Below are 19,022 nucleotides of genomic sequence, written 5' to 3'. Positions count from 1 at the left end.
GTGTGTGTGTGTGTGTGTGTGTGTGTGTGTGTGAGCCAACAGACATATTTAGGTTATCGTTTCCCTTGTTGAACCAACTTTCTGGCACACACATCCCTGCAAATACACCAATCTAATCCTCTCTGAAATCACCCCTGATCATTATTTAATGAAAGATCCCCCCTCCACCAGGCTCAGGCTGTTACGTAAGCCATGAGTCACTATATTACCCCAGGCATGAAACAATGCATATGAGGAAAAAGTCAAATATGCATGCATTATACTTAGCCCCATCACTAAATTCTATATTTTTCTATATATATACACTGGAACATGCAAGATGTGTCACTTTATGGGATAGAAGGCTAGCGGTCAAAAAGGTTCAAAAGTATGCAAAGTATAGTGTTGGCATTAGTGTTAGGAGTATGATTTGGATTATGGTGCTCAGACATCAGTTAAGCCTTTCCATAAATTCACACAGTAGACACACATCTATCTATGTTTATCTTGTCCTATAAGATTCCTCTCATCCCCACATCATGTACTATTTTGTGATAAGGAGGGAGAAATTACTAAGCTGCTTACATTGTAGAAAGCAGATTAATTAAAGACTTGATGAGAATGGTAAAGGGTTTACACTAAGAGGCATGGCACATCTGAAACCACCAACATGACAGCCAAATACTGATTTCTATCTGTCCCCGCCTGCTGCATACATGCATGAGAAAAGGGCTGCCGCGAAATGAGTGCAATCAAGTTACCGCTCCCTGTCGTCTGACATGACATACATTCATACATATCAAGAGTTGAGATTGAGGGTTTCATGACTGACATGAATCTTCATAAAAATAACTACAGATGCTCCCCTGCCTTCTGGGTTTATTTCAGTTTAGTATCCCTTTTTCTGTGTCTATTGCTCGCCTTGCTGTTTCAGTCACTTCAGTCTCTCTTGCCTTCTCATTCTTACCAAATTTACATTGTGTTCTGTCTGCACAGCTTTGTTGCCAAAGTATTTGAAATGCTGGCTATAAATAGAGGAGCTGCATCACTGCAAAGCTTAGGCACAACAACCATCTATCTGTAATATACAAAGCACATGATGCAGCAAGGTTATTACTGCTGGGTGGTGGATATTCCGTTTGAAGAATATTCTGCCTACAACAACCCACTTGTCAACTTCACTCCAGGAGAGAGAAGACAATCTTTTAGTGCAAGGCTATGATCACATTATAATGCCAGCCCCTCCTTTTTTGTATGTGGAGAGAAGCAGATGCTCACTTGAGAAATTAACTGTCTGGGAATAAAACAGCAGGCACTTAGGCTACATGCTGACATTTACTTTCCAGGTCTCCAAAATACCAGGCACTCATAATCCACTGTTCATTCTTCCCTCCTTTCCTGTTTTCTACTTGTATCAATCATTTTTCCCTCCTTGCCTTTTTCTATCTATCCATCCATCCATCCATCCATCTATTGTCCAATAAAGGGTTAATAGAAGACTCAATGTTAAAGTTGGCCACAGATTACCAGATGGCTTTTCACACTACACTTGTCCCTGGGCTGAGAGCCCCCGTTAGCCCTGGGTTAAGCAGCCTACGGCTTTCAGTCATTTTACATTTACAACTTCAAATGTGGGATAGCTCCAGTTTTGGCCTCGGGCTTTTCACACAATATTTAAACCCAGACAAACCCCTTTTGGGCTATGCAACATTACACAGTACTGTTAACTCTACCTTTGAACACCAACTTGGACATAAATTGCAAAAAAAATACCGCCCTACAATGTGAACTTTCATACGTAAAATGCGTTGATCAAGGAATTGTTTTACCAGAGTTAACACTGTCTTACATATATCAGTGTGAAGCCTTATACTAAACCCCACTTTTTACGTGAACATGAACCAGAAACATGGTAAACATATCTTTTTTGTGAACTGAGTCTAGAACATTGAATTTATCCATTCAGTGAAGGTGGCTCTTTCCTTGTCCAATCAAATTGTTGTGACATGGTAACTGTGTGCCTAAATTGTGTGCAGTGAGCCCTAGAAGCAAAAAACAACAACAAAAGAGGCTGCATTGGTGTGGGTGTGCTGTTTCAGGAACTGGTGAGACAAATCCAGAAAGGTCCATTCGAGTAGTAGATCAATGAATTTGAAGACTTATCAAAGGCCAAATCACTGAACAACAGTTTATAATACTATGAGAAAGGATTTCATAACATTTATAAAGTTATCATAAAGGTTTATAGGTTATATATATATATATATATACGCAATATATGTTGTCATCATGGGGTAAACAATAAAATACACAGTTGCATTGCAACCCTGCATTTCTTTTTTGCAAAAGCTCTCTGCATGCCTGGTATTCTTGGCACCTCCACTGTGTCAATGGGTGGCCAACCCATTGACACAGTGGAGGTCTAAACGTGGCCTAGGTCAGCCCAGGACTAATTAAATGCAAGTGTGAAAGCCTTCAGACAACTACTGTTATTGGTAGTTGGATGTTTATTATCTTAAAGCACACAGGGAAGAATGCTATTTTGTTATGTAATAAGTATTACAACCTAATCTGACTGAGCTCCAAACACTGTTGATTAAAATAAATGTGTCCTATAGAGTCAGTGTGTAGGAGTAACTTTTTTTTAAATTTATATATATATATATATATATATATATATATATATATATACACATACATATATACATATACACACATATATGTATAATATTGCCTCACCCGTCTCTCTCAGCTTCCTTCTTCTCAAGGTCTTGAATGACATCCAGCAGGACCTTAATGGTGTTCTGGCTAGTCTCCAGTACCCCCTCCAGGCTGTGGAGCTGAGTCTGCAGGTTACGGATGTCATGCAGGGGTCCATTTGGACCCAGGAGCTTTTCTGTTACCCGGGATGGGTCCAGTTTACACCTGGCTCCAGACACCAACCCTCCCAGAATTTCCTGGACCTGTCTTAGTGTGTCAGCCTGGGTGGCAGTCAGGGGCCCAGCTGTAGACCGCTCACCAGAAGCACAGCAGCCCCTAGCTCCAGAGCAACCCTGCTGGTTTGGAGGGAGAGGATGTTGGCTGTTGGGGGTGTTGGGCCTGGCATTGGGTCCTGAGCAGAGCATTTTGTGTAGTGCCCCAAGCTGAGCCTGGGCTGAGCTGAGACAGCTGGACTTAAAACAGGCCTTGGCAGGAGAGGAGGAGGATGAGGAGGACTGCTTCTCTCCCTTCATCACAGCAACTGGCGGAGTTTGAGCTCTGTGCTTCAGAGAGCTGGCTCTCTCACAGAGCTTGGGTGAGTCTGTGCATTTTATATCTTCTTTTTTTTCATTTTTCCCATCTTTATCTTTGTTGTTGGCCATGCCGTCTGCCCTGAGCATGGGTGTTCGGATTACATGACCTGGTGGATCACTTCCCTTTTTGCGTGGAGTGTAAGGTGGAGGTGGCGGGGGAGGAGGTGGAAGTCGAATGCCCCTCTTATCCTGAGCGTTGTAGGGCGCCTGAGAGGGGGGCGTATAAGGTGGTGCAGCACGAAATGTGGAAGAATAAAGAGGAACAGCTTTAGTTGGTGTAGCACATTGTTGTGCATTAGGAAGATTGGGTGCATATGTTTTCACAAGTGGAGGCGGAGAAGTGCAAGATTTTAATTTGGGGACTGGAGAGGAGTAGGGGGTTATGCCTGTGATGGAAGAAGAGGTATTTTGCAGAGCTTGACATGGAATGTTGCAATGAGACACAGTTTGTATGAGAGTGGCATAAGAAGGTGTTGCAGAATTAGGGTGAGGGGCATGGTGACTAACCGAATGTGTAGTAGAGTAATATGATATGGAGGTGCATGACAGGGCAGTTTGAGTTACAAATGTGCATGGTGTTAAATTTGTAGGAGGTGTAGCATTTGATGCATTGTGTGGTGGCTGATGTGTTACGTTTGGGGCAGTGGTTGGATGGCTAATGGGGTCAAAGGGAGTTATATTGGGGGTTACAGTCGCTGTAGGGGTGGAAGAGGTTAGGGGAGCTGATGATACTATGTTTGAGATAGGGGAGGTGCAGATTTGGGTGGTGCATGATGGTGCAGTTGAGGAAGGACTGGAGCAGACAACAGCTGTGCTGGGGGTTGTTGGTGGCGACACAACGGTATAATAGGGGATAGGGTGTTGGACAACAGTAAATGCAGAAGTGGAGCAAGGAATGGGCAGTGCTATGGGTGGAGGTGGGGTGGTGCAAACTGGTTTGGTTGGAGAGGAGGAAGGTGGTTTAGCGCAGTGTTCCGGGGTCTGTTTTGGTGCACTTGTAGGTGGGTCAGAGGAACAGTAAGGCACAGTAGTTATTTGGGTGGTGGGAGGGTCTTGAGTCACAGTTGGGGATACAGGACTCTCCGATTGAATTTGCATTGCACTCAGTGATATCGTCAGAGGTGGGGAAGCACAGAGCCTGCAAGTTTGTGTCTGGGTAGTGCACGGTTCATGATTTGGAGTGACAAAGTGACAAGGCGAGTCTGTTTTTTTTTTAGTGGTGCACTGTTCCGCATTTGGAGGTAGGGTTGGGCGAGAGTTGGAGATTTGAATTGGAGTTGTGCATTGTTTGTTATCCAAAGGTAGAGATATATGTTGGCTCTCAGTTTGACTTTGGGTGGTACAATACTTTGAATTTTGATGTGGGAAAGGGCTCTCAGTTTGAACTAGAGTGGTACAGAGTTTGGTATTTGAGGGTGGCAGGGATGGACTGGGGCTTTCAGTCTGAGTGAGAGTGGTGCAAAAGTGCACTTCCTTTCCAGGATCACTTGTTGTCCTATTCAGCCGCTTTCTCCTCCTGACTACTGAGGGAGTGCTGCTTCCCTGACGCTTGGCGCCATCTCGACAAGACATAGAGGAACAGTGAAATGGCTCAGTGTTGGGAAGCACTGAAGGGGGGCAGCTGTGCCTGAAGCTTTTAACCACACTAACAGCTGATTTGATGTCTGTCTTGGAGGCTTTAGACCTCCGTTCCACCACAGTTGGATCCCCAGGCCCAGGAGGACCATTTTGATCCTTGGACCTAGGCACCAACACATGGTTGTGCGCAAGGTATTCATCTTGGGAGTCATGCTCATCATCCCCATCCATGCCCACTGAGTCCCCGATGCTGTGGCTACGTGTGTGGGTGGAAGAGAGGGACTGGGGCTTTTTAAGGCATGGGGAGGTCTGGATGGCTGTGCTGGTGCTCGTACTGGGCCTGCGTGTCATTGGCAACGTTAGGGAGTTAGTCTGTGGTGGTGCCCAGCATCGACGTGTAGGGCCCGGTGTCAATGGATGAGGAGGGGCCCTGGCTAAGAAAGCAGCCACTACCTCTATAGTACTTGCCATGTCCCCACGCACAGCCCCCACCACAGAGGTTTGGCCAGGTAAACTCTGAATCTGTGGTCCATCCCTGTCAGTCCATGGCTTGGGGGACCTGCTGCTGTGTTTGCGTTGAGGATGTGGACTGTCACTATTTGTGGCAGGCTTCTGATGGCTATTGTTTTCTCCTGTTCCACTGTTGCCACTGCTGCTGCTGCCATCCTCCAGGTCTTTAAAGCGTACCTGGTGGGTGCGGTTGCGGCGGCGCTTGAGGCGGCTCTCAATATCTGGAGAGTCTCGATTGAGGAGCACAGAGCGCACAGTCATTGTCCCAGGCAACTTGTCCCCCAAGGTGCTCTTGCCATTGGTTTGGCCTGTAAGCAAGTGGTTGGGCTCTTTGCTCACCATTTCTCTTGTCTCTCTCGCTCCGTCAACATCCACAGGCTCCGCGGGAAGTTTGATGTTGTGAAGGCCTAGTTGTGTCAGTGCATCAACAAGGAAAGTAATCTCCCCTATACTATATATTCATTATAACAGTGAAAGATCTGTACAATTGATTGACTGGGTTCTAGTTTTATCACAGAATATAGTTTATAAGATAAACTTTTTCACAGGATTGTGTGCAGCTGCTCAGGTTATCTCAAATGTTACACCAAGGACTTTCTTCTCCAACTAAAATTATCCTTTAGAAAGGATGGATTACTGTAATCACAGTTCAAGGAGTAGTAATATTAAGCACAGCTAGGAAATAATTTCCCCTGTACAAAAATAAATATATGCAGCATCAAATACTCTTTAGAATAAGCATGTGAAACGTGTCCATACTCTCCCATGTCTTCTGAAGTTATGCACTTCTTGCTTCTTATTTCTCTTTAACTTTCCAGGGAGACAAACTCTTGATGCCAGAGAGGTTACCGGCAAATAAGCAGGAAGGAAGAAAATGCAGCCTGTCCATCCTTTCTGTGTCCATCACATTGGCTTGTCTACTTGGCGGCCCCTCCTTCTCCACCTGCTGTGTCCCCTGGGCCCTCAGGAGATTGGATGGCCAAAGTATGGGATGGACCTGCGTACTTCCCCATAATGGCCTATCTGTTTTAACTTTTTTTTTGCTCTCCGTCTCTTCCTTTTGATTTTATCGCTCTCTCTTGGTTTCTTTTTTTCTCAGCTCTTCTCTCAGTGACTCATTCTCTCATGGTTGCAGACAGCGTGAGTTCCTAAAGAGAGCAGAAAGACAAAGAGAGAAATAAAAGGAGTAAGAGAGTGTAATTTTTCCATATTATGCACTTCCACTGAAACACAATGTGCATGTTCCTCGGGATAATGAAGGCGATATAAGATAGGCAGCTATTTTAAAAATGAATGAGTGCAGGGTCAACAAAGAATGGAAAAAAGACATCAATTCAAAAAAAGTAATGAAAGGATGTAGATGACAAAAGAAAAACAGGGTATAGGGAAAAACACTACGTACCAGAAGAACATCCACAAAAAACAAGTGAAAAGAGATTGTAATTAAGACCTATTCACATTGGCTGAAGGGTAACTCATAGTTTGTGTATTTGATATTCCTCTCTCTGTAATCCCTTTTTTATATCTGAAATATGTCCTTTGTACACATGTATACACTTACATTATTGTTAAAAGTAGCTGTATTGTGGCAGTGGCAGCAGTTCTGGTCGTATTCAGTATTATTCCTGTTCATGGGCACACATTGTGATGGTTATTCCTCATATGAGTGTGTCTTACAGATTTTTCTTTTCCGCCATGTTTAACCGTCTGTGGCCCTGTTATCAGCTTCTTGACGATCTGCCATGGTGACATCTTTTCTGATTCATCTGGTCACTGTGTGACAGTCTGTCTGCCTTGCTGTATTAAGTAGTATGTTCTCGTCACACTGATTCTGCGGCCTGTTTTTGATGATCTATGGCTTTTATACGTATATATATCACTTCCATTTCCTGTTTGTGCCACTGGCAGTCAGGCGTGATGCTGTCGTTTGTCTTACACGATCTATGGATCTGTGCCTTGTTATCTCCTTGTGATAGCCTCTGACACTGAAAGGCCCGGGCAAATTCTGTGTGTGAGTGTAACTGGCTGTTACTCTGTTCCCCTCTTTTCTGTGGGAGGGGTAATTAGTGACTCCTTCACAGCTCCCAGGTTATTTAGGGAGAAAGATACCCGAGGGGCTGCCACTTTTATTTACGTCCTCTGTTTTCATCTTTTTCTATCTCTGGCTCTGAAAAGGAGGATCTTTGTCACAACCGTGCCCCCACCATCAATCTCCTTTTAAAAACTTGGTTATTAGGATTAATTATGATTAAAGTCACAGCTGACAGAGCCTTGAGGGGAAACATCAACCATACACACTCAGATATATGAATCGATTTAAAAACAAACCTCAGGATTCCTTCTCATTTCAGTTTCTTATCACTTCAGTGTCTATAGCTGCAGATGAGATGCTTGTGATTCACACAGAATACCAAATGGGAGATAGTACACTAAGGAGGACTGATCATGATCTACAGAGGCTAAACAACAAAAGCAAATATATATATATATATATATATATATATATATATATATATATATATATATATATATATATATATATATATATATATATATATATATAGCATATTATTGATCTACACTGTCCATTTGACCTTGATAATTTTCTCCCTGGATAAAATCGTTTCCACTGCTCCTATTTTTCATTAGTCTTACATTTCACTCTGGTCATCAGTCTTCCTACCCATTTCCTGTAAAAAGCACTACTTTCAACATTCACCCTGACAGATTTTCCTCTGAGTTTCATCCACCAATCTTAGGACCATTTCCCTCACTCATTCTATGGGTTGTCATCCTGATCTTACCCTCTTTCTATCTTCCTTCCTTTCCCTCCCCTTTTTCCTCACCACTGACACTTTTATCTTTCCTCCTTCTCCACCATCACTTGCTCTGCCACATTCTCCCCGCAACATCTTTTTTGTCCCGCATCCCACACTCAACACAATTCCTCCTTCTTGGTCTGCAAACTACCTTCGGATCAAAATTTACGCTGACAGTTTAATGAATCCAGATCCTCTTAATGCTGCACGGACTCACTGCTGTGGCTGAGGCCAGCTCTTTCCCACATGTGACATTTTCATGTTGAGCTTTATTGGCAGACAAAAGATAAATCACCAGGCAGGAGTCGGAAGGTGTGCAACTGCATAATGCCAGCAAGGGTCATAACTCTTTTAGGTTATTATTTAAGATATACCACAGCCTCCTTGCTAGCTGCCTACTTCTCTGACAAGGCTTTGGTGTGGATTTAGGCTTCTATTCTCTTTCCTGTGTGTGTGTGTTGATAATGCTAAGGTCACATCTGATCTTCCTATGCAAAGCCGGCTGACTCTAAGAAACATATCTGATGCGTTCAAAACACGAGAAGCCAAGAGTCTGGTTGCACAGATCTAACAATATTATTTAAAGGATGTTGAGAATTGCATCCATGCAAATAACACACCTTTGGGTCTCACTGTGCTGAGGATGTGGAAGGTGCTGTGGATTGAATTGTTATGTAAAGGCATGTCAGATCGGATTGTCTAGGCACGCTAAAATTTGTCAGACAGGAAAGAGATGAAGAGGAGGCACAGAGAGGAAGAGGAGAGAGAGGAGGTAGACATGCTTGGTTATATTTAGAGATGCTATGAGACAACCTCTGGCAGCAGAGGAAATGTCATGGTTAGGGTTCAGTGAAGTGGTAAATCAGGAGCATCAGCGTGTCAGGGCATTTAAGGGGGAACTGGAGAGGAACTAAGAAAAGCTATATGATCAGTTATTGGCCCTGTGAGCGAAAGGAAGGGTAAGAGTTATACCTGCGCTCTGTCAAAGGAATTTACAACACAGTCAGCTCCCAGAACAGATGTAAAGCGCAGAACCCTTTTTGGTGTTTGCAATCTTGTCCAAAGTCAACTCAAATTCAGGAACAACTCTTTGAGAGTTGCCGATTTAGGAATATTTTGTTAGGTAAGAATTGTGTGCAGCACAGCAATGTCTCAAACGGGACTGTTTGGTTTTATTTAATAAAACCAGGAAGCACATGAAAAAAAATGCAGATGCAGCCCATAAAGGACTTTGTATGTATTCAGATCCACATGCATTCATAAGAAAAGCTGACCTGTGTAAACAAGAAATAGCTTTCACAAATTGTTTTCAGAAAATAGTAAAAAGCATCAGTAAAGGTATCATCTTCACAGCTCACGGAGGGGAGGGGGGGCTGCAAACAGTAATGCAGCTGCTGCTGACTGATGAAATCTTAAGCCTGATCATGCTTAAAGCAAATAGAATAACACAAAGAACACATTAAATTACGATTCTTAATTCATTATATACCCGAGGCATCACAGTGAACACAACCATTGGTATTCCTGTCAGACACTTGTGTAATAACAGCAAGATGTAAATACTGGTTTGTTTGTCTGTTTGTATGTGTAGGACTGTGTACTAACATTCGGCTTGGCCAGTTACAGTCACCCTTCACAGCGAGCCATGTTTCACCCATATGGCTTCTACAAACAGAAGACTTGGATGGTTTATTTCCTTCATCGAAATAAAGTTATCACCAAAATGGTAACTACCACGGCTGAGTGCGTCTACCCGCATTTCAGTTCTGTAGCTCTGTCAGCCACCAACAATAGAAAATACAGAAACTATTAGCAACTAGCTGGTCAACACAGTGAAGCATTCAGCAGCTAAAGAGACAGATATCTCCTTAAGAGTTGGTAGAGACCAAAACAGAGCTCAAAGAGAGGGAATGTTGGGCTTATATTCATCAGGTGGCCAGAATCCCAACTAAGTGAATGATAATGTTGCTCTTTAGAGGTGCTCGAAGCGATGTCACGCGTGTTTTAGGCCACAACATTTGTCACATACAGCAAACATCTCAGTATCCGCAAGCTGCCTGTCCCCAGTACACACTGTAAATAAAAGGGTCTACAAACGGCAAGAAAAACATACTGTGCCCACCTGCACCACAAAGATACACAAACTGTGTTCCAGCGTTCCAGCCAATAACCGACAAGAAGGAGGGTGGGGGTTGGGGGGGTTCGTGCGCAGAAGCACAAAAGGGAGGGGAAGGGATGAGGAGGAGGGAGGAGCAAGCTAGTCTAATTTTGTTTGAGAATACTTTGAACGTCAACAAGAAGTAACGTCACTCAACATTGCTTAGAGCACCTTTAACTGCTGGATGTGTAAATAAGCCAGTATTTGCTAATAAGTTCACCATATATATACTTAAAAGCATAGACTGTTAATATTTAAAGTCACTGCTTAAAAGTCGATATGTCAGTGTGATTACAGCCCTTTTTGCTGCCCTCAAGTGGCCAAAAAAGTCAGTTATAGCAGGTTTAAGAGTGTACTGGTTAGTTTAACATTTGTTTTTAGCCAAGAGGTTTTAGCCTGATAGTCCTTTTCACTTCACAGAGCATGTTTTTCATGTCTATTTGACTAACTAAAAAAGTTGTAGAGGTCGGTGGCAATACAGAGGAAGCGGACTAAAAAGGTTCAAATGTCATAATGAAATCCACACAAATTACTGAGGAAAGTTGGTGCACTCTATGCTGGTTTTGTTTTGATAGACAATTTTACAAATTAGTTACTTTTAGTCAGAGGTCTAAAAATCTATAGAATTAATACAAAAAAATGCAATGTCTTCTTGATGCTCCGAAGGGCTGTTGTTTAGACAGAATCTAACTTTGTCAATATTTGCATGTTTGTCATTTTAATACTCTACTGTAATGTTCTTTTCATTCATATAACAGCACAGGATGAAAATATTTCAAGGTCAAACATCACTTGAACTATAAACACACAAAGACAAATGTCAGCTTGCAAAGTCAAAGGCCAGCTCATCGGCCACCCTACTTGTTCCAATTTCCTTGAAGGATGGCCGGATTACTTCTAACTTTCAGAGTGCGAGTGCCAGAAATGATTTGTCCCATCTGTCCTACTCTGACCAAAATCCTCTGCCTAATATGAAATCCCTATATGTAGGCCAATGGATTGTGATAAGCATACCAACTGTAAGCAAATTTGAGAATGTTTGGGTATCTGTGAAAGAAAGCCAGAGTAAATATTGTTTTATTTTTCAAACACCTTCTGCAGCTTAATTGTCTTGTATCTCTGGCTGGTTAGTTCTTTTATGTACTGGCTTGTGTGTTTCTGTGCCACAGAATTTAGAGAAGAATCTTCCAAAGGTCTTTGTATGAAAAATCGGCAGCACAGGTGGCTAGACGGACATGTCCAGTGCACAGCAGCACCCTACATGTAGGTACATACAGCGCACACTGCTCCCTGAGGGTTACTCTCTGCTGGGCTGTCGTGCTGCAATGTCCCTGTCCAAACTAATGTCCCAAGAATACATCATGGTGTGTTACCTATAAAGGCCGGCTGCTGCCAGTCCAACGAAAACCCCGTGCCAGCAGAAAGACAGATTCACAAAGCGTGGAGTAAAAGACAGTAAAAGTTTGAGAGAGAAGTACATTAACTTCAGTTGGGTATAGAGAGAAAATTAAGTGGTGGAGACAGAAGACAGATTTATAAGCTATATGAGAAAAGGATTAAATGTTAGATATATAACAGCAGTGAGTGACCTTAAAAGGCATGCTGATGAGATTAGATTGAAGGGCTATATAGTGAGAGAACAAGAGCAAAGAGTTGTGTGATGACAGACGAGATTAACAGCACAGCATTTTTTTCACAAAGCAAATGTGTGTGTGTGTGTGCACAAATGTGCACCTGTGCATGGTGAGTGCATATGCAAATACCTTTGTATCATGTGTTTCAGTGACAAGGTTACTATGAGATCAGTTAATTGAGAGTTGTGAATGATGTGCAAATTAAAATGCATATTGTAAAAGCACATTAGCATTATTGAAGTGTATTAACAATTTTACACTTTAATTGAAAAGAGCATGCATTGAAACACACACATACAAACACACACAAACACACGGAATTCCCTCACTCAGTGCCGTCTCCTCCTCAAACTTTCTGCGTACACCGCCCCCAACACACACACAAACACACACACACACAGTCCTACTCATGACAAATATGCAATGAAAGCACGTTGCTGGAATCTGCAAAGCTACATCACTGACAGACCAATCTAAGCTCCTCACTCTTTAAAGCTTCTCATAAAGCCGCACCATCTCGGAAAATAACTCCCACACCTGCAGTAAAGCAAAGCCCAGTATCAAAAACACACACACGTACGATCCCATTTCACTGGATTTCAGCACGCACACACAAAAACACCCCCACACACACACACACACACACACAATGAGCACATGAACACACCCCCATTGTCAGAATAAATATGCACGTACGCACACCACACACACCTGCCAAACACATAAACAAATGTATGCACGTGCATGCACACATGCAAGTACGCGCACTGCCTCTCTTTTCATTGCACAATTTAGCAGAATGTAAAAAGAGCCAAAACAAAACAGTGAGTAAAAGAGACTCGTTGCTAACACCAACTCCCAAAAAATGAAAGCAGATACTTGTGTGATGTTTTTAGTCTGTCCTCAGCCCTGATCTTTATCACTTTGTTATCTCTATGGTGGTGCTGAGAGAAGGCTGATTGGGAAGATTGCTGTACTATCTTCCATCAGGACACAGAACTGAGTCACACATACCACATCTCTCTCTTCCTGTTTCCCTTCTGTCTTGTCTCTTTCTCCCACAAATGCTCGCTCCTCTTCTCTGCTATTCCTTCACGTCTCTTCAGCCCATTCTTCCATCCCTCCGGCGTTCATGTTTGCTCTTATTCCCACCGTTTCTCTTGTTATTCTCTGTCACGGCTGCTTGGTGAGCTTCACACTGCTTCCTTTCCTCTGTATAGAGTCCATCTGCTCCTCTCGTCTCCCTTTCCTTTCCTCTTTCTCCTTTCCTCTCTGGTTGTGTCTTTTTCTATCTCACTCTCCTCTTCATCTGTGGATTCATGCCTTTCACGTGGGAACCTTTTTATCAATCCCTCAGAGCTCTGAGCTCCGCTGTGTCTACCTAGCTGCCTGAGCGTTTGTGCTGTGAGTGGAAGTGAATGGACAGGAGGGGGAGCAAGAAGGAAAGAGTGAGCAAACAGGCAGTTACCCTCTTAGATGCTCCTCTCAGTTTCTCCTGTCTTGTTTCTTTTTCCTCTCTCCCCCTTGCTTGCTGCGTGTCTTCATTATGACCTCCTCTCCATGTCGCCATGCAAGCCCCTGTATCCTTGTATGCAAAGGAAGGGAGGGAGGGAGGAGGTGGGGGGTGGGGGGTGGGATGGAGAATGGGAGGCAGTCGGAGGTGGAGCTAGAGAGTAAGTCTAATTAAAAAGCAGAGTATGTACAGCTGCAGAGAGCAAAGAGGGAGACAGCGAGGAGCGGGGTGGAGAGAGGGGAGCAATCCAGGGGGCAGAACCAGGGGACAGGGAGGGAAAAAGCAGTCAGTAAGGGGTGGAAATGAGGGGCATGGGGTGGTTAAGGGGGGGCTGGTAGTAGAGAGCAGCTAGTAGTGTGAGGTGGGGAAAACTGAAGAGCTGACAGGACACCAAGGTCAGCTGGAGAGGAATGCAGAAAGGTCATGGATAGAGAGAGAGAGAGAGAAAAAGAAGGGGGAGAGAAGTATGGAGAAGGAGATAGGAACAGACAGGTAGAATTATTGTACAGATATCTCCCATGTGAGCGGGGGCAGACCTGGGGAACCATGACCAGCAGGATAATAGAGACACATGGACAATGGCCCATTGAAGCAGAGGCAGATCCACAGTCATTGAAGGTTAAACCGCGCCACTGTTTTCAGGCATTGTTAAATTAAAATGCGTTGGCGTTGTGCAAGCAAATTAAAAGGCAAACCACCATCTGCATTAAATTAATCATGTATTTTCGCATAGATTGCCTTCTGTCTGTGAAGTTCTGAGCATGTTTTTGTCCAGGCTTGATGACTATAACAAACTGATTCTTTTTTTCTTGTATTGTTGAACATCAACCCCATCATAACTGCACAGGCTGTCATTTGAGGCTGGTTGGTAGAAACCACTCTATGCAGCCGAGATGGGAAGATAAAGTCTACACCTAAATGCCTTAAGGACGGAGACATCTCATCCCATTTTATCAGCTCTGATCACTTATCTTGTCCAATATCCTCTCCCTCTATCAAACTTACATTAACATCCCAATAAATCTTGTTCTTACATCTCTCAGATGTTCTACTTTTACACTTTCAGACCTCATTTCTAGGAATCGTCATTTGAATGGATTTCAAATAAAATGGAAAGAACACAATTACTCCCACAGAATTTACAGTTATGAGTGTAATGGACAGGCCATCTACTGCAATAATGATCTGTAATGGGATATACATATGGAATATATGTAGAAACATGGAGTCAAGCCATTTAGCTAATAAGATAGCCCATTACTGCATGGATAACTTTGCATATTCTTACACAACTATACAACAGCACAGTGATTTAAATCAATCTGCAAGGTTTCTTGTTACAACATACCAACCTGTTTTGAGAAAAGTTCATTCTAAAAATAATGATATATAAATGTGATATAACAAGATAGTGATAGGTTGTTATTACTGTATCTAGCTATATGTCCTAATAATAATGCGTTGGATCTCCACTGTAATTACCTCAGAGATGGAAAATTCATTGTTAACCTTGTAAACAGTAGTTGAAAAACTAGTAGACAGTGGATTAACAATGCTAACATGTTGATATTATCAGGTATAATGTTAACCATCTTATTCTAGATTAGCTTTAAAAACCTTTGTCTGTACATCATATGCTCAGCTCCAAACATCAGACAATTAAACATGGAACCCCCATAAATGAGATGAAAAACTAATACATGTTGTGCAAACTTATCCAGATAACTCAGGAACAGGCCTCAGGATATGCACCTGAAGCTGGGTTGAAGCAGAGTGACGCACTGGTTGAAGGGGTGTTCAGGGTCATAATACGCTGCACTGAGAGCTTTGCACGGCTGCAGCAACTTTGTCGTCTGTGACGGGTTGAAAGACGAGTGATGTTTGAATCAGTGAATGTTTGTGCCTGAGACTGTCAGCATGGTGATGCAGCAGATGGAGGATAATGAAAGGACAGACTGTGAGGCTTCTAAACAGTCAGAGCAGTTTTTCGTCTACAGAGAGGACCTTGAGTTTACAGACGACAACAAGCTTTGGCTGGCAGAGTTTATAGGTGGTGTTCCGTTTATCATCCTTTATATTGTGATGATGCTCTTCACCATTTCAACTGTCCTACTGGTGATTATAGTGGAGTTGTGTGAGGGTCAACTAATCTCTGAAGAGCTAAAAAGCAGTTATTTATAGTTTTAGAGACTTTCAGGCACAGTAGCATTCTGCACAGGCTTTGTGAGATGAAACAAATGAGAATGCTAATAGGCCACTATAAAGACTGTTGCATTTCCTAGACTGAATTACGACAATTACTTACTGTAATGACTCTTAGCCAATATTAGTTTTATCGTAACAGTTGAAGAGCTGGAAATAAATCCATGTATTTACTAAATTCATACACTGCATTTACTGCATGTTGTTGCTGTCTACCAAAAAGAAAAAAGAAAAAAACCCTTCATGGGTTGAGTAAGGTTTCTGCTTCTAAAGCTAAATAAACCCCAATGGGTTATCTGAAAAATGCATTGTCACAAAATTTGTACAGATGTTCATGGTCTCAAGAGGATGAAACCAATTTCCTATAGCACCAACATGAAGTCCACATGAAATGTCTTAACTATTGGGTTGATGGTCATGAAATTTAATACAGATATTCATGTCCCTTTTAGGATGAATTGTAATAACGTTGGTGATCCTGACTTAATATATAGTGCCGTCATCAGGTCGTAATTTTAATCTTCCCATATGCCTTAGCTGTACTGTGTGTTTAGAGTGTGTCACTACTCAATCGAGTCCAGAAACCTGATGTTTTTAATCCATACCCTGACCAATGGACTATCCTGAACCTAACTAAACCATTCAAGGTCAATGCCTAACCTCAAGTATCTTTGCACATGCATAGAAAAATTCAGGGTTATTGTATGGATAGGGCAGCAAGAGTGCTAAATTGCAAATGTACTGTGAACTATAATTTTTATTTTTCAAACTAAATCCAAAAGCTCTCTGCATATAGCCAGTCAGATATTTTTCAGAGCCACCCAAAGAACACCACGAGTTTACTGGCAATCATTAATCAGGCTCTACGTCTGATCGGCTACAAAAAAAAAAAAGTGAATTTTAAGCAGATACGTCAGTGTACACTCAGATCAAGTCATCAATCACAGACTAATACAAGGTTGTAGGATAGGAGACATGCCTAATGGCAAAATCTAACTGTGGCCATTACCTGAAAAAGGTTTTATTATTTTGCTATCTCAGTTTCAAGCATGATGGATGAACAAAATGGGCAGTCATTTGCTGGGCCTGACTACAGCTGGCGTCTCGCTCTTTGATCTGAGCTGAGCTGGGGCCCAGGACATTGTCAAAGATCTTAAGCTCCTTTGATGGATGAGGGAACTTTTCCTGCTTTGTTTCTGGGCCGAATAATGACTTTCCGTGTCCGTCCGCTTCTCAAAACAAGGCTGGAGGTCAGAAGAGAAATGCTGCTTGGCAACATAATAAATGGGTATGAAGATAGACTGTGAAAGCAGAGAGATTTCTGGCTGCGGCTTTGCACCAGAAGGAACGAACACATTGCATCATTCTTAATGCTTGGTCCTCTTGTCTACCTCAGATAAGTCTTAGAAAGTGATTTACAAAAAAGTTGCAAAACTGTTAAATAAGTATGGAGCTGTGTGACATAATGATGAAGTTTTCATTTTGATTCTGTAGATAAAACTGCCTCAGCACAAGAGAGCTTTTTCATTGCTCTCTCCACCAGGTGGTGATGTTGTTCTAAAAAATAAAAAATCTATTTCCCTTAAACATTTACTCATTTGATCCTTTTGTATTCACTGATTGTTCATTTTCAGTAAGTAATCAGAGTGAAGGGGTAAACACATTATGATGCAAGATTATTTTGTGCCTCCTGTGTTATATCTCGGTTTGCTCTTGGCTACATGAATGAAATCCATCTCTGAGTCTGTGCGCTGCTGATGTCACTGGTGCCAAGCATCTTAAAGGAATGTCACAGAAAAAGATGACTCACTAGGGCCATAGGGCTCATTCGGTACAGACACAGACAGAAAAATTTGAAACCCTTTTTTGATCTAATTCATTAAAAATAGTTTAAATATAGCACTGAAGTATCATGTTCTCCAGGTACATGATGCGGATAAAGTGATGATGCAGCAACCATCCTGATCTGTTCCATTTTATTTGATGTTTTTTAGGCACACATCAAAGGGTCTACTCTCCTTCGATATGCAGCTTTCCAAACATTAAAAATAGAGTGATTTAAAAAAGAAAAATATTTTCAAAATTTTGGCAATAACTAATAAGTTGGCACTAGAACTGCAGCCCACGAGAAATACTTTAATTAGGACAATTTGCATGAACACCTCTGGACTAAGAAGGTGAAATCTTTATTTTGTACAGTTCATTTCTTTTTTTAAATATTTGTCCAAATGGCTACAGTCAATATATCAACGTATATAAAATATCAGTGTATAAATCCTAGCTGAAAATTACATTAGCTATGAATAAATAACAACTTACTGTAAACACGTACTCATTTGCAGAAGGAGAAATCCCAATGGCACCAAAAAATAAATCTCATCAACTCCTTGCGACGCTAAATCGCTCTTAGTGTATCTGCACAATTTTTCACGCACCATGTTAGAAAGAGGTGTGATTCAGTTCAGGGATTTACAACCAAAGTTAAGGTATATATACACACTTCAAAACTTGAACTATTTAACAGTGATTCGGAAGTAAGCTACAGAAAATAGGCATTTACTTTTTAGAGTGTAGAGGTTTTCAGGAAGGCAGGTACAGGAATAATGAGGTAGTTCAAACAGGCAAACAAATCCAAAGAAGAGACAGGAAATCCAAAGCCAAAAGATCAGGCAGAGGTTCTAAGCAGGCAGGTAACAAGTTCCAGATTACTGAATACAGATTACAGAGGGTAGAAAGCAAAACTACAAAGCACAAGGCAACTTTGAAGAACTGGCAAGAAGTGAGAGGAAAAGGGCTGGTTAAAGATCTACAGGGCTGATGAGGAAAGGGGGAACAGGTAAGCAGGTGGGTGGAGATTGCAGGGCAGGAGGGAGTGGCTGAATGGGACAGGAGAAAGTCACATGGCATCTAGTGGACAGGAAGAGAACAAATGGCTTTGAGAAGTTCAAGTTTGTTTGCGTATTCACTATGGCCCTCATTTATCAACCTAACATAGAAACCTGCGCAGATATGAGCCAGAAATCCTCTTACGACAGGCTTTACTTGGGATTAATGAAACGTTCATATCACACCAATCAGAGCGTAAGAATGATCGTATATTGATAAATACAGTGGCTAAAAATGATCATAATTTCAATATTATGATCATTTTTAATATAAAAATATGTTCTTGGTTTTGAGGCCTCACCCCTACTATTTACAATATGGCCAGACGTAATCCGGCTAAGAAGCGTTCCTTTTCAGAGGTGGAGTTTGAAACACTGACATCTCAGTTTAATTTGCAGTAACGTGGGTCCAATCTGGCAGCCTAAAAACTGGTATTAGGCTGTAGGAAGA

General features: G+C 42.1%; 1 protein-coding gene across 5 annotated transcripts in view; it reads right to left on the bottom strand.

The window, feature by feature from the left end:
* The window catches only part of LOC116704788 (mucin-2), a 33,727-nt gene extending 20,076 nt beyond the window's left edge, over positions 1-13,651 (bottom strand). Inside the window, exons 1-2 of one of the 5 annotated variants that reach the window (XM_032540413.1) lie at positions 12,986-13,651; positions 2,719-6,508 (exon numbers count right to left, since the gene is read on the bottom strand). In XM_032540413.1, the coding sequence (XP_032396304.1) occupies positions 2,719-5,702 (2,984 nt within the window). In that variant the 5' untranslated portion in view covers positions 5,703-6,508; positions 12,986-13,651. The remainder of the gene's footprint in view (positions 1-2,718; positions 6,509-12,985) is intronic. The other 4 variants (XM_032540411.1, XM_032540412.1, XM_032540415.1 and 1 more) reach the window with 4 other exon arrangements.
* Between the last annotated feature and the right edge of the window lie 5,371 nt (positions 13,652-19,022).

The sequence above is a fragment of the Etheostoma spectabile genome, chromosome 16 (genome assembly GCF_008692095.1).
Source record: "Etheostoma spectabile isolate EspeVRDwgs_2016 chromosome 16, UIUC_Espe_1.0, whole genome shotgun sequence".
NCBI lineage: Eukaryota > Metazoa > Chordata > Actinopteri > Perciformes > Percidae > Etheostoma > Etheostoma spectabile.
Note: the sequence above shows the minus strand (reverse complement) of the source record. Positions and strands in the feature narration are given on the sequence as shown.